This window comes from Mizuhopecten yessoensis, unplaced genomic scaffold (genome assembly GCF_002113885.1).
Source record: "Mizuhopecten yessoensis strain PY_sf001 unplaced genomic scaffold, ASM211388v2 scaffold3853, whole genome shotgun sequence".
In the NCBI taxonomy this organism is placed as follows: Eukaryota; Metazoa; Mollusca; class Bivalvia; order Pectinida; family Pectinidae; genus Mizuhopecten; species Mizuhopecten yessoensis.
Genome location: NW_018405252.1, coordinates 221,053 through 237,016, shown reverse-complemented (window position 1 = coordinate 237,016; position 15,964 = coordinate 221,053). Strand labels below are relative to the sequence as shown.

The 15,964-nt window shown below is 36.0% G+C and overlaps 1 protein-coding gene across 3 annotated transcripts in view; it reads right to left on the bottom strand.

Annotated features, from left to right (window-relative positions):
* The window catches only part of LOC110448129 (ubiquitin carboxyl-terminal hydrolase 32-like), a 90,956-nt gene that overhangs the window by 63,054 nt on the left and 11,938 nt on the right, over positions 1–15,964 (bottom strand). For all 3 annotated transcript variants that reach the window (XM_021494194.1, XM_021494195.1, XM_021494196.1), the window contains exons 2-4: positions 11,413–11,540; positions 9,062–9,167; positions 7,820–7,938 (exon numbers count right to left, since the gene is read on the bottom strand). In XM_021494194.1, the coding sequence (XP_021349869.1) occupies positions 7,820–7,938; positions 9,062–9,167; positions 11,413–11,540 (353 nt within the window). The remainder of the gene's footprint in view (positions 1–7,819; positions 7,939–9,061; positions 9,168–11,412; positions 11,541–15,964) is intronic.

Below are 15,964 nucleotides of genomic sequence, written 5' to 3'. Positions count from 1 at the left end.
ACAGAAGCGTTAAGTCATGTCACAGAAGAGTTAAGTCATGTCACAGAAGTGTTATGTCATGTCACAGAAGTGTTAAGTCATGTCACAGAATTGTTATGTCGTGTCACAGAAGTGTTAAGTGACGTCACAGAAGTGTTAAGTCATGTCACAGAAAGAAGTGTTAAGTCATGTCACAGAAGTGTTAGGTCATGTCACAGAAGTGTTAAGTCGTGTCACAGAAGAGTTAAGTCATGTCACAGAAGTGTTATGTCGGGTCACAGAAGTGTTAAGTCATGTCAAAGAAGTGATAAGTCATGTCACAGAAGTGTTAAGTAGTGTCACAGAAGTGTTAAGTCATGTCACAGGAGTGTTAAGTTATGTCACAGAAGTGTTATGTCGTGGCACAGAAGTGTTAAGTCACGTCACAGAAGGGTTAAGTCATGTCACAGAAGTGTTAAGTCATGTCATAGAAGAGTTAAGTCATGTCACAGAAGTGTTATGTCGTGCCACAGAAGTGTTAAGTCATGTCACAGAAGCGTTAAGTCGTGTCACAGAAGTGTTATGTCGTGTCACAGAAGGGGTAAGTCATGTCACAGAAGTGTTAAGTCGTGTCACAGAAGTGTTAAGTCATGTCACAGAAGTGTTAAGTCAGAAGTTTAAAACAGAAATAGACAATGTCTGCAAGACCTGATCAATGCTACATGAACGTTTGGTCCAGGACTCTGAAAAACAACTCTTAGGAGGTTTTTATGATCTGAGATTCAACCAAATCAAATGATAATGAGTGGAGTGATGACAAATAGTATCTATTTATAGGAAGAGACATTGACCTTGCAACCACAACCTTAAATATTAGAAAAATTTGAGCGCTGTACAATTGTAAATAATTCATAAAAATTAAAGGATAATGAGGCAAGTTGAGCGATGGGAAATATTCTTAACATCTTACAAACAATGACCTTGAACTTGATACAAGGGGATGGACAGACAGAATTTCAGACATGGGTAGTTATGTATGTTTCTCCATCCCATTTAATAATGGGGCATAAAATAATGACGCAAAAATAGGATACACTTTACAATGTATAGGGTATAATATTAGTTCCAATATCATTTAACGTGAGTTAATCTCTCATGGTTTAATGGGATAAGACACAGAGTTAACGTTTCATTGCTTTGGAGCAAAACTATGGATGTAAACATAGGAAGCCTGTCGCCATCTTTAAATGTATTTAAACATCAGCAGGGAAGCCATTATCTCATGTTCACATCTAAAACTAAATTCCTATTTTGTAGAAACTGTATGAGAATTATTATCCAATCTTAAAACAGCCAAGCATTCAGTTTTGAATGTAAGAATCAAATGACACAATTAATTCCCACATCTTCTGGCATTTAAAGATTGAATTAATACGGCATCAAATTCACCCTGCAGTTGTTTAAAACTCTAAGTTATCTTAATGTCAACTCAATGAACTCTCCACACTTGACTTCCCAAAGTGTGATGGTTCAAAACAACTCGGTCGTCATCACCTTGGAGCAGCCCCTGATAAAATGATTGCTTGTCCATATCTAATTTAATGTTATAGGTTTGTATAGGAAACTAAACAAAGGCCAGTTGGATATTCATTACTATTTTTTTAAATAATATTTTTAACATGAATTTAACAACCAATCCTGTACAAAGGTTTTAGGCAAATTATCATCTGTTATGCCGTAGAGACCCAATTCAAACACACTCTGAAGCAAGTCCCTAAGGCATCATAGCAATTAGATAATAAAACCGCCCTCCCAACACCCGAGAGTTCCGTGTGGTTTATGTCTGTGACATATTCCATGGGTTTGGAGTATATCCTGTTTTCATATCGTGTTTAATCAGAAACAAGATAATATCAACAAAAAAAATTCTTCAAAATTTAATATAGAAAACAATGTTGGCAACATGGAATTCTGCGTGTAATAAGCTAATTATTTCAATAATTCACACAAACACTACCCACATTCTCTAATTGTAGCCTTCAGCTATAATTCAATGCGCATGCATACATTTGTATATATACCGTAGTTGGTCTAATTACCACAAACACAAAGTGCCCTTCTAAACCACTGCAAATCCCTTCTAACTCACTTCAAATATATACAAGGTCCCCTTCCAAATTACTTAACAAATACAAACAAATTATGTGCCTTTCTAAATAACAATATAAATATATAAAAGAATGACCTTCTGAATTGCTTTAAAAAACACATACAAAATGCCCTTCTAAATCACTCTAGGTTAAAACCATAAAAAACTGTTGACAACATGTATTTATTCTACTTTATATGATTCTTTATTTTCCAATTTATTCCTTGTTATCACAATTCTTTTTTTGGAAATTTTTCACTGAAATTAGACAAAAATATGCTACAAATCTAATTATAACCTAGCAGGATAGCTAGATACATAGAGATAAAAACAAACAGCACATCGTCTGTTAGAACTCCGTAGGATCTGGTGACAGACACATTAGTGTTGATTGGCTGTATCACCCAATGACAAACACAGTGTATGACAAGTTCTATAGGAGCAACTAGATCATCTCATACCATATATCGTATTACACACAAGCATATCATGTTACAGACTTCCCAACTGCACTTGATTTCTTAGTTTTTGAAAGTTTAAATAGGCTATCCAGCTGTTTTCTGCAATCATTACATCATTTTGTTCAAGGTATCACACAAAGTTTCTTTATATAGTAACAGTTAACTTGACCCTGGCACCTTGAAATTCTGAAATGAAGTTGCTAGATGGATTACAAAAGGGAAGATACACAAACTGACATACATAGGTTTATACATATGAATGAACACTATATTGTACCCATCCAAAATCAAGGGGATGGTAAGGTACATGTAGGCCCTGGTCCAAACCAGACTTTACCTGTGATGCCTGAGTTAACTGGGTCCTAACCAGAGTTTACCTGTCCTATCCAAATTTTACCTACATGTACATCCTAACCAAAGTTAACCTGTGATGTCAGAGTTAACTGGAACCTTACCAGAGTTGACCTACAACCTAACCAGAGTTTATCAGTCCTAACCAGATTTTATCTATCCTAACAAGAGTTTACCTGTACTAACCAGTGTTTACCTGTCCTTATCGGTGTTTATCTGTCCTAACAGGAGTTTACCTATCCTAACAAGAGTTAACTTGTCCTTACCAGTGTTTATCTCTCCTAACAGGAGTTTACCTGTACTAACCAGTGTTTACCTGTTCTAATAAGAGTTTACCTGTGATGGTAACATCTGGAGTTCAACTATCATCAAACTTTGTAAATCCACACATTTTGCTTACCAGAGAAAATGTTCAATTAAAAAAACAATCCTGGTAATTTATATGTGAAATTATATTGAAACAATACTGCAAGATTGAAAATGAAGTTTTTCAAAAGGAATGTGACTATCTTTCCTACTGAAACTCACTTGGCTCCAGAACATGAATTTATGGATTCATGAGTATCATTAATATCGTAGAATTATGTTCCAAAGAATGAGTGTACAAACTGCAGTTAAAGATGCATGTCTGCATATGTACAGTCAAACCTGGTCATGTGATCCCCTCCATTAATTAAGAGACCAACTATGTTAAGAGACCGTTTTTGCATTGCCAAAGTATTGATTTCTTTGTTAACTGAACCTGTATTAAGAAACTACCTGTGTTAAGAGACTACCTGTGTTAAGAGACTACCTGTGTGAAGAGACTACCTGTGTTAAGAGACTACCTGTGTTAAGAGACTACCTGTGTTAAGAGACTCTCTGTGTTAAGAGACTCTGTGTTAAGAGACTCTCTTTGTTAAGAGACTATCTGTGTTAAGAGACTACCTGTGTTAAGAGACTATCTGTGTTAAGAGACTATCTGTGTTAAGAGACTCTCTGTGATAAGAGACTACCTGTGTTAAGAGACTACCTGTGTTAAGAGACTACCTGTGTTAAGAGACTATCTGTGTTAAGAGACTATCTGTGTTAAGAGACTATCTGTGTTAAGAGACTACCTGTGTTAAGAGACTACCTGTGTTAAGAGACTACCTGTGTTAAGAGACTATCTGTGTTAAGAGACTATCTGTGTTAAGAGACTATCTGTGTTAATAGACTACCTTTGTTAAGAGACTACCTGTGTTAAGAGACTATCTGTGTTAAGAGACTACCTTTGTTAAGAGACTACCTGTGTTAAGAGACTCTCTGTGTTAAGAGACTACATATATTAAGAGACTACATGTGTTAACTGAACCTGTATTAAGGGACTACCTGTGTCAACTGACCCTGTATTAAGAGACTACCAGTGTTAACTGAACCTGTCTTAAGAGACTACATGTGTTAACTGACCCTGTATTAAGAGACTACCAGTGTTAACTGACCCTGTATTAAGAGATTACCTGCATGTGTTAACTGAACCTGTCTTAAGAGACTACCTGTGTTAAAAGACCATATTTTGACTTCACATTGATGGTTTCTTAATACAAGTTTGTCTGAACATGCAATGTAAGATTGATGTGAAACAGGAAAGAGAGTAGTGAACATGTGCTTCCACAGAGGTATCCCAGACTTCCTAGTTGGATGCTCTAACACTGAGCTAAAGGGAAATTACATAATCCTATGTAAAATTAAAATCTGCCACACTGCACCCCCTTTTTGAATGTGTTTGCCCTCCAACACCACCACAACCCAGATTCTAACTCCCTGTCACCACAGGGAAGGCCGTGGAAAGAGAGAAGTGTTCTTCCTTCAGGAAACAACTCTGCGACTCCCAGATTCCCAGTTCGCCGATCATGTTTGAATCCTTAGAAACAGGGTAAAAGTTTACTATGCCTTTCATTTTTACTGTAAGTACTTGTATATGGTCTTTAAAAATATATAATCTGTTAAACAAAGGGGTTGAGCTTAGCAAGGGGTTATATTGTATCACTAGTAAAACCATGAGTGCTGGTAAATATAATGGGGTCAGGATAATCAATACTTCTAGGATTGGTACAAGACTTTCCTCTCATTGGTGCTTTCTAGTCACATGACAAATGGCTATAGTATTTCATAGTTCTGGTGAATTACAAAGAACACATGTAACAGAATTAATTCTGTAGACTTTACAACAATGCCACAGACTCTCTCTTGTCCCCTTGTTGGTATGCTTTTTTCGTTTCAATTTCTTTTCATAATTAACATTTGCTATAACCATGCAAGCAAAACTGTTTTATAAAAATCTTAACCACCGATCCTAAAATACGGGAGCTGTTGTAGAACTCAGTTATATGGATGCTAGGTCTATTTTACTGTAACATTGGATCTGACATTTCAGTGTTTGATGTTATTCAGTAAATTTCCCTTGAGTTTGGAATCTGTGTTAAAAGACTTCATTAGCAAGCAAACATCATTACACCAAAACTACCCCCAAGCTAACACCACTGTCATTTTTAAATAAGTATACGTCAGAAAACAGCACAATTGTCACCATCAGGTTTTACTTGTGTGGAGGACGATGCCATCCATGCCAGTTCTAATTTTTGACAGCTAACTTAACTTAAGAAAAAAAACAAAAACAAAAAACACGGAACATGTATCCTGTAACGATTTGTATAAACAATGTATTTACATCCTTATAAACCAAGACGGAACGGACTGGTATAACAAAACCATTCTATTGCTTCTAAAATATATTTGCTAACTTGTCTTCAGATGGATTAGGCTTAAAACAACCAGTAGAGGAGCTTACCTCAAGGAAGAAATCTGATAAGGGACTTAATACAAACAGGCAAAAGAAGACATCAGACAGGTTAGAACAACCAACAGTGATGCTTACCTCCGGGAAAAGGTTGGGGAGCTTAGAACAAGCAACAGTGATGCTTACCTGCGGGAAAAGGTTTGGGAGCTTAGAACAAGCAACAGTGATGCTTACCTCAGGGAAAAATTGGAGAGCTTAGAACAACCAACAGAAGTGGCTAACTTAAAAAAAGAGTTAGTGATTATAAGGGACTTAGAAAAACCAGCAGAGGTGCTTACCTCAAGGAAGAGGTCTTCTTGGGTGCTCAGAATAACCAGGGGAGGTGCTTACCTCATGGAACAGGTCTGATAGGGGGGTTAACATAACCATGGAAGAAGTCTTACAGGGGGCTTAAAACAACCAGCAGAGGTGGTTACTTCAAGAAAGAGATTTGATTATACATTGTAAGTGGCTTAGAATAACCAGGAGAGGTGCTTATAATTACCTCACAGAAGAGGTCTTATAGGGGGCTTGGAATAACCAGGAGAGGTGTTAACCTCATGGAAGAGGTCTTATAGGGGCCTAGAATAACCAGAAGAGGTGTTTACCTCATGGAACAGGTCTAATAGGGGCTTAGAATAACCAGGAGAGGTGTTTACCTCATGGAAGAGGTCTTATAGGGGCCTAGAATAACCAGGAGAGGTGCTTACCTCATGGAACAGGTCTTTTAGGGGCTTAGAATAACCAGGAGAGGTGTTTACCTCATGGAAGAGGTCTTAAAGGGGCTTAGAATAACCAGGAGAGGTGCTTACCTCATGGAAGAGGTCTTAAAGGGGCTAAGAATAACCAGGAGAGGTGTTTACCTCATGGAAGAGGTCTTATAGGGGCTTAGAATAACCAGGAGAGGTGTTTACCTCATGGAAGAGGTCTTAAAGGGGCTAAGAATAACCAGGAGAGGTGTTTACCTCATGGAAGAGGTCTTAAAGGGGCTTAGAATAACCAGGAGAGGTGTTTACCTCATGGAAGAGGTCTTAAAGGGGCTTAGAATAACCAGGAGAGGTGTTTACCTCATGGAAGAGGTCTTAAAGGGGCTAAGAATAACCAGGAGAGGTGTTTACCTCATGGAAGAGGTCTTAAAGGGGCTTAGAATAACCAGGAGAGGTGCTTACCTCATGGAAGAGGTCTTAAAGGGGCTAAGAATAACCAGGAGAGGTGTTTACCTCATGGAAGAGGTCTTATAGGGGCTTAGAATAACCAGGAGAGGTGGTTACCTCATGGAAGAGGTCTTAAAGGGGCTAAGAATAACCAGGAGAGGTGTTTACCTCATGGAAGAGGTCTTAAAGGGGCTTAGAATAACCAGGAGAGGTGCTTACCTCATGGAAGAGGTCTTAAAGGGGCTAAGAATAACCAGGAGAGGTGTTTACCTCATGGAAGAGGTCTTATAGGGGCTTAGAATAACCAGGAGAGGTGGTTACTTCAAGAAAGAGATTTGATTATACATTGTAAGTGGCTTAGAATAACCAGGAGAGGTGCTTATAATTACCTCACAGAAGAGGTCTTATAGGGGCTAAGAATAACCAGGAGAGGTGTTTACCTCATGGAAGACGTCTTATAGGGGCCTAGAATAACCAGAAGAGGTGTTTACCTCATGGAAGAGGTCTTATAGGGGCTAAGAATAACCAGGAGAGGTGCTTACCTCATTGAAGAGGTCTTATAGGGGCTAAGAATAACCAGGAGAGGTGTTTACCTCGAGGAAGAGGTCTTATAGGGCTAAGAATAACCAGGAGAGGTGTTTACCTCATGGAACAGGTCTTATAGGGGCTTAGAATAACAAGGAGAGATGTTTACCTCATGGAAGAGGTCTTATAGGGGCTAAGAATAACCAGGAGAGGTGTTTACCTCGAGGAAGTGGTCTTATAGGGGCTTAGAATAACCAGGAGAGGTGCTTACCTCATGTAAGAGGTCTTATAGGTGCTTAGAATAGCCAGGAGAGGTGCTTACCTCATGGAACAGGTCTTTTAGGGGCTAAGAATAACCAGGAGAGGTGTTTACCTCATGGAAGAGGTCTTATAGGGGCTTAGAATAACCAGGTGGGGTGCTTACCTCGAGGAATAGATCTGATAAAGCTGTTGATACTTGTCCTTCTGTCTCCAGTATCCGTCTGTCCATATCATCTTTCTGTACATATGTGTAGGACTCGTCAGCATACATACCGAATATCACTGCAAACAAACATGTAGATACCATGATTATACTCCATAAAATGTATAGCTTATCATCATGACTTATATCGGAAGGCTTAGAAAATCTGCACCTTTTTAGTTTAATATCATCAATAATCGATTTCAATAATCAATAAAAAAAATCTTAAGTTTGTCATGTACAAATTGTTGTAATTCCAAATTCTTTTCCCCAAGTTCTGTAATTGGTTAATTCACCCTATCATAAATTATTTTACTCAGGAAAAATCTTGATTCAATCCATATATAATACAACATTTGTAAAGCACCCTAACAAATCTCAAGCAAATTACTTTAAAACACTGAACAGATGAGCAATATTCATATACAACATGATCAGGAGATCGAGAGTGAAAGCACTCTAACTCAAGTGCATCTTGATATTAATCCCCTTCATACCTCCATGATAAATATGAGTGTACAAGTGTGTATGTGTGTACTGGAGGTTGTATATGTGTTCTGTTTGTTATTGGTCAGAATTTCCAATAGCTCTTTCATACAGATGCCATACTTGAACATTTTTGACCTTATACAACTATGCATCCTTGCAATTGTCACACAAGGACAGGAACTATGTATCACCATAATTTTTCTGTAAGTAAAACCCATATTTATCATCACCAGACTTTAAACTCTTCCACTGACTCTTCCTCTCACAAAATCAACTTTGAAATGACAGCTTCTTTGATGGATTCTATTTTTATTTTTTCATTCATAGAACACATGCATTCAAATGTCTTATACCGATGACTATATTCTTAATATAAGTTATGCAGATTCTTTGGTATAAGGGTTAATTTCTGTGATGTCCAACATGAAGTTATCAGCCTTTGATCATGACCATGACATTGTTTCACTGGTCATTGGACCAAATTACCTTTTTCTGTTGATGTTGGTCAGGTTTATCTGTATCATAAGTTTGATAGACTCGAAGTGTAAAGATTGATTGGCCTGACAAGTGACTTTTACTTTGGTGTTTCTGCCGATTCAGTTATAATAATAACAGTCAGCTTACCATCAATACCGATGGGAATATTAGCAGTTACCCTGACACAGATTTGCGGTCAATATTTCTATGAGTGAGACCTTGCATTGGAATACATACATTTGATTTTGTCCTCTTTTGACCCTTTAGTGATGATGATTAATCCGGTCAGCAGGTCCTTGAAGGACACGCCCTTAGATGTCCCTCCGAACCCCTTGTACAGCAGCTGTAAGACAGACGGACAAGCATTTCAGTTTACAGACTACAATAGCTGTAAGACAGTCAGAATAACAGACATACAAGCACTTTAGTTTCCAGTACAATAGCTGTAAGACAGATAAATACTTCAGCTTTTAGTAAATTAGCTGTAAGACTTGACAAATATTTTACTCTTCAAAGAATGGGACATAACAAGTCAGAAGAATAGACTCACTGAGAGGATGAATGATGGAATAGTTTACAAAGAGCTGTATATTTAATGCTCTGTAAAATGATTTTCTCCAGTGTTATTTGCCAATCTGTACTTTCTGGTATTGCTACAATGAATATATTCATTGTTAGGAGTATTTATTAATAGCTGTAGACAAAACCATGGGCACACAATTACAACTGCATTTCTCTGCTTCATTGGAGTGTGATTTAAACTCAATAAAACAGTCTGGTGCATTACACAAATTGTCATTTCATAAAAAATGTGTTTTGGTAACAAATCATCTATCTAGATATTTACGTGATTTAAAAACAAAATTCCCATCTCACTATAGTATGCTTTTTTCCAACAGAATGAAATTAGGGTGATTGGGGTGAGTTACAATGTATAATGCCGTTATATGGAGAACCAATCCCAGTAAGGTCAGAGGGCACCTGCACTAAATATGGGAACTATATATCCTGATTAGATTTCTGAATATTACCACAGTGATTTAAGATTTATTGAGCTGATACGTAACTTTGACCTTGGAGGAATTTAACGGACTAAGATCTGACAGGTTACATATAAACCTGCACCATGTTGCCCTGGTATCTGTGTAGATTCCAGAATTACAGAGTTAATGCAGAACCAGACATTTATCTTCACAAATTTGAAAGCTCCTCCATGTAAAATAAATTTCCAATCAATAGGAATCAAGATGGTAGCCATTGAAAGAGCTGAAAGTCCAAAAGCTCTCAGCCTTCCGGGGCTCCAATACAAATGTCAAGGTCAACCAGCTGATAAGCCCTTGTGGCATTGTTATGTAACACTACATTGTAACCAAGTTAATTTTCAAGAAAGATCCCGGACAGATATTGACAGAATGCAAGAAATGGATACAGGAACAATGTAACTGCGCAACACACGAAACAGATAGCATTGACAAACGAGTAAAATAAACATGAGGCTTTTCATAACAGGAAACATTTGGTTCAATTTCACTGAGATTCCCAACTACAGCAAATTGTTATCACTAGCGAACTAATGTGGCACTCCCCGGCGAGATCAATAAATAGCTTCATCAAATTATGACAGTGCTATTTGATTAGGCCTATTACTTCACTGCTGTAACTGGATGGTAGAGAATGTGGGTGGCTAAGTATATACCGACCCAGTACAGCACTATATAGACATATATTCCCCCTGAGCAGTTCGGTCACCACATGACCATTTTTGATGCTATATATATCAAAGCGGGTAATCCCTAGCCGGTCAGTGTGACCAAAGCCAGACAGTCGACCTGTCCTGTGCTGAACTGGATACATGACTGCTCGACTCAAGTGAGAACTGGCTAGAGAGCTCCAGCTACAGGGACATTGACATGGCAGCATCACATGACAGCATCACATGACAGGTGGCATGTTACTGTTCTGTACAAAAACTCCTCAAATACGTTATAGCAGAATTTTACAGATAAGTTCAAATTAATTCAATAAATAGAGTAATTTCAAAATTATCCAAATAATCCAGTCCAGTAAAAACATTACATGGCATGGTCATTAGGGCTAGGTCATTATCTTATCAGAGATATAACTGGGCCGTGGCTGACCACTGGGACCCGCTGACACTTCAGGACACAACAGATAAACATGTTGCGGATTCATAACATTCACCATATTTTCTGTATTTATCCTGTTATAAGCCCTAGGCGACACATAATCTCTAACTTGGAGGTAAGAGGGTGGGCTTATTACAGGACGACAAAATAACATTCGGTGGCATTTGTAGTGAACTGCCATTGATATGGGTGGGCTTATTACCAGGCATGGCTTTATTGTCAAATAAACAAGTACACATGATCATATTTACATGTTCTACCAGTTACCAGATACATGTACATCAATCTATGTGAGGTATAAACTTAACCCTGGCACACAGTTAATTAGGGCTGTAACACTGTATTGATATATAGAGGTATTACAATGCCTTATGGTCAGTTACATTATTATTATGTATATAATTATGTATAAGTATATCAATACACCTGTGAGATTTTTACCTGTGATATATTGTCGGGTACGCCGTCCCCCAGCACTTCCCTTGTAAACATGGTCTCCGTCATCATCCCTCCAAAACTTGACACCCTCTTAAAAGCATCTTTGAGTCTCTTCATCTCATTGTCTCGTACTGAAATAAATAAGATTGTAAAACCTCGGTTAATAATCAAATCTTTGAGTCTCTTCATCTCATTGTCCTGTACTGAAACAAACAAGATTGTAATACCTCGGTAAATCATCAAATCTTTGAGTCTCTTTATCTCATTGTCCTGTACTAAAACAAACAAGATTGTAATACCTCGGTAAATCATCAAATCTTTGAGTCTCTTTATCTCATTGTCCTGTACTGAAACAAACAAGATTGTAATACCTCGGTAAATCATCAAATCTTTGAGTCTCTTTATCTCATTGTCCTGTACTAAAACAAACAAGATTGTAATACCTCGGTAAATCATCAAATCTTTGAGTCTCTTTATCTCATTGTCCTGTACTGAAACAAACAAGATTGTAATACCTCGGTAAATCATCAAATCTTTGAGTCTCTTTATCTCATTGTCCTGTACTAAAACAAACAAGATTGTAATACCTCGGTAAATCATCAAATCTTTGAGTCTCTTTATCTCATTGTCCTGTACTGAAACAAACAAGATAGTAATACCTCGGTAAATCATCAAATCTTTGAGTCTCTTTATCTCATTGTCCTGTACTAAAACAAACAAGATTGTAATACCTCGGTAAATCATCAAATCTTTGAGTCTCTTTATCTCATTGTCCTGTACTGAAACAAACAAGATAGTAATACCTCGGTAAATCATCAAATCTTTGAGTCTCTTCATCTCATTGTCCTGTACTAAAACAAACAAGATTGTAATACCTCGGTAAATCATCAAATCTTCGAGTCTCTTTATCTCATTGATCCGTACTGAAACAAACAAGATAGTAATACCTCGGTAAATCATCAAATCTTTGAGTCTCTTCATCTCATTGTCCTGTACTGAAACAAACAAGATTGTAATACCTCGGTAAATCATCAAATCTTTGAGTCTCTTTATCTCATTGATCCGTACTGAAACAAACAAGATTGTAATACCTCGGTAAATCATCAAATCTTTGAGTCTCTTTATCTCATTGTCCTGTACTAAAACAAACAAGATTGTAATACCTCGGTAAATCATCAAATCTTTGACAACTGTGTTTTAGACTGTGTTTTAGAGAATGGTATACCTGGTTATAATTAAACATGTGTACAATGGCCTTTGATTAACTGTCATTATTGATGTGATCAAATCAGGGTTCCAGTATGTAGTGTCCTCTCCCAAAAAGTTTTTTTCTTTAGACAATATATATCATGTCAACTACAGAATATACTAGGTATCAATTCAATTAGGCAATGAATGGTTTAGCAAATGTTGTTATGGTCCTATAACACACATTGCTATTGATGACACACTTAATAAAGCCTAGCTGGCAGTGATTTCTGTAAGATGGTCAGCAATAGAAATGTGTGTTATATCAACAATATTTGCAAAGATATTCATTATTCATATTTACATTCTGATGGAGTAGTTAGGCTTTATTAAGTTATTTCGAAAATTAAATCCATACAACAACGAAATGTATGACCTTACAATAGAGATTGATGACGTTACAATATAGCAAATGTTGTTATATATATAGTCTCACAACAACATTTGCCTTCTGAATACATTGCAACGGGCGGACTGTGTTAATGTTTTACTGTAGATTAGAAAATCCTGTTCTTAATTACTTGATTATACAAAGATTTCCGTCAGATTGTGTATACATGTATAATCAATTGTATCCATGTATAATCTTTTTTAATTCTCTTCCTGTCTGATGCAATAGGTTTTACTTCCTACATATGCATCCAACAACAACAACAGTTACACTCCTATTATTTTATTGTTACACTGCAGTGTACATGTTCATATGTAGTGATTGCATCAGTAATGATACAGTGTGTACACTAACTAAGTCATGTAGATAGCATAACCTATATATGTAACAACAGATCACAATACATATACAATAGCTAATAGTTAATTAGAAGTCATGTAGGTAGCATAACTACAGAGCTATCACAGTACAGCTGTCATAACTACAGAGCTATCACAGAACAGTTGTCATAACTACATAGCTATCACAGTATAGTTGTCATAACTACAGAGCTATCACAGTAGAGTTGTCATAACTACATAGCTATCACAGTACAGTTGTCATAACTACAGAGCTATCACAGTAGTTGTCATAACTACAGAGCTATCACAGTACAGTTGTCATATAACAGAGTTATCACAGTACAGTTGTCATAACTACAGAGCTATCACAGTACAGTTGTCATAACTACGGAGCTATCACAGTGCAGTTGTCATAACTACAGATCAATAGAGCTTTTGCATTTATTTTTGTCACAATCACATTACAGATGTATTAACTACAGAAGAACTTAGAATTTATTACTGTCACATTATAGTTGTTATAGAGCTATTGCATTTATTACTTTCACGGTCACATTATAGTTGTTATAGAGCTATTGCACTTATTACTTTCATGGTCACATTATAGTTGTTATAGAGCTATTCCATTTATTACTTTCTTGGTCACATTATAGTTGTTATAGAGCTATTGTATTTATTACTTTCATGGTCACATTATAGTTGTTATAGAACTATTGCATTTATTACTCTCATGGTCACTTTGTAGTTGCTATAGAGCTATTGCATTTATTACTTTCATGGCCACATTATAGTTGTTATAGAGCTATTGCACTTATTACTTTCATGGTCACATTATAGTTGTTATAGAACTATTGCATTTATTACTCTCATGGTCACATTATAGTTGTTATAGAGCTATTCCATTTATTACTTTCTTGGTCACATTATAGTTGTTATAGAGCTCTTGCATTTATTACTCTCATGGTCACTTTGTAGTTGTTTTGGAGCTCTTGCATTTATTACTTTTATGGTCACATTATAGTTGTTATAGAGCTATTGCAGTTATTACTTTCATGGTCACATTATAGTTGTTATAGAGCTATTGTATTTATTACTTTCATGGTCACATTATAGTTGTTATAGAACTATTGCATTTATTACTCTCATGGTCACATTATAGTTGTTATAGAGCTATTCCATTTATTACTTTCTTGGTCACATTATAGTTGTTATAGAGCTCTTGCATTTATTACTTTTATGGTCACATTATAGTTGTTATAGAGCTATTGCATTTATACTTTCATGGTCACATTATAGTTGTTATAGAACTATTGCATTTATTACTCTCATGGTCACATTATAGTTGTTATAGAACTATTGCATTTATTACTCTCATGGTCACTTTGTAGTTGTTATAAGGCTATTGTATTTATTACTCTCATGGTCACATTATAGTTGTTATAGAGCTATTGTATTTATCACTTTCATGGTCACATTATAGTTGTTATAGAGCTATTCCATTTATTACTTTCTTGGTCACATTATAGTTGTTATAGAGCTCTTGCATTTATTACTTTTATGGTCACATTATAGTTGTTATAGAGCTATTGCATTTATACTTTCATGGTCACATTATAGTTGTTATAGAACTATTGCATTTATTACTCTCATGGTCACATTATAGTTGTTATAGAACTATTGCATTTATTACTCTCATGGTCACTTTGTAGTTGCTATAGAGCTATTGCATTTATTACTTTCATGGTCCCATTATAGTTGTTATAGAGCTATTGCATTTATACTTTCATGGTCACATTATAGTTGTTATAGAACTATTGCATTTATTACTCTCATGGTCACTTTGTAGTTGCTATAGAGCTATTGCATTTATTACTTTCATGGCCACATTATAGTTGTTATAGAGCTATTGCATTTATTGCTTTTCTGGTCACATTATATTTGTTATGAAGCTATTGTATTTATTACTTTCATGGTCACATTATAGTTGTTATAGAACTATTGCATTTATTACTCTCATGGTCACATTATAGTTGTTATAGAACTATTGCATTTATTACTCTCATGGTCACTTTGTAGTTGTTATACAGCTATTGCATTTATTACTTTCATGGTCACATTATAGTTGTTATAGAACTATTGCATTTATTACTCTCATGGTCACTTTGTAGTTGCTATAGAGCTATTGCATTTATTACTTTCATGGCCACATTATAGTTGTTATAGAGCTATTGCATTTATCACTTTCATGGTCACATTATAGTTGTTATAGAACTATTGCATTTATTACTCTCATGGTCACTTTGTAGTTGCTATAGAGCTATTGCATTTATTACTTTCATGGGCACATTATAGTTGTTATAGAGCTATTGCACTTATTACTTTCATGGTCACATTATAGTTGTTATAGAACTATTGCATTTATTACTCTCATGGTCACTTTGTAGTTGTTATAGAGCTATTGCATTTATTACTCTCATGGTCACTTTGTAGTTGTTATAAGGCTATTGTATTTATTACTCTCATGGTCACATTATAGTTGTTATAGAGCTATTGTATTTATTACTCTCATGGTCAC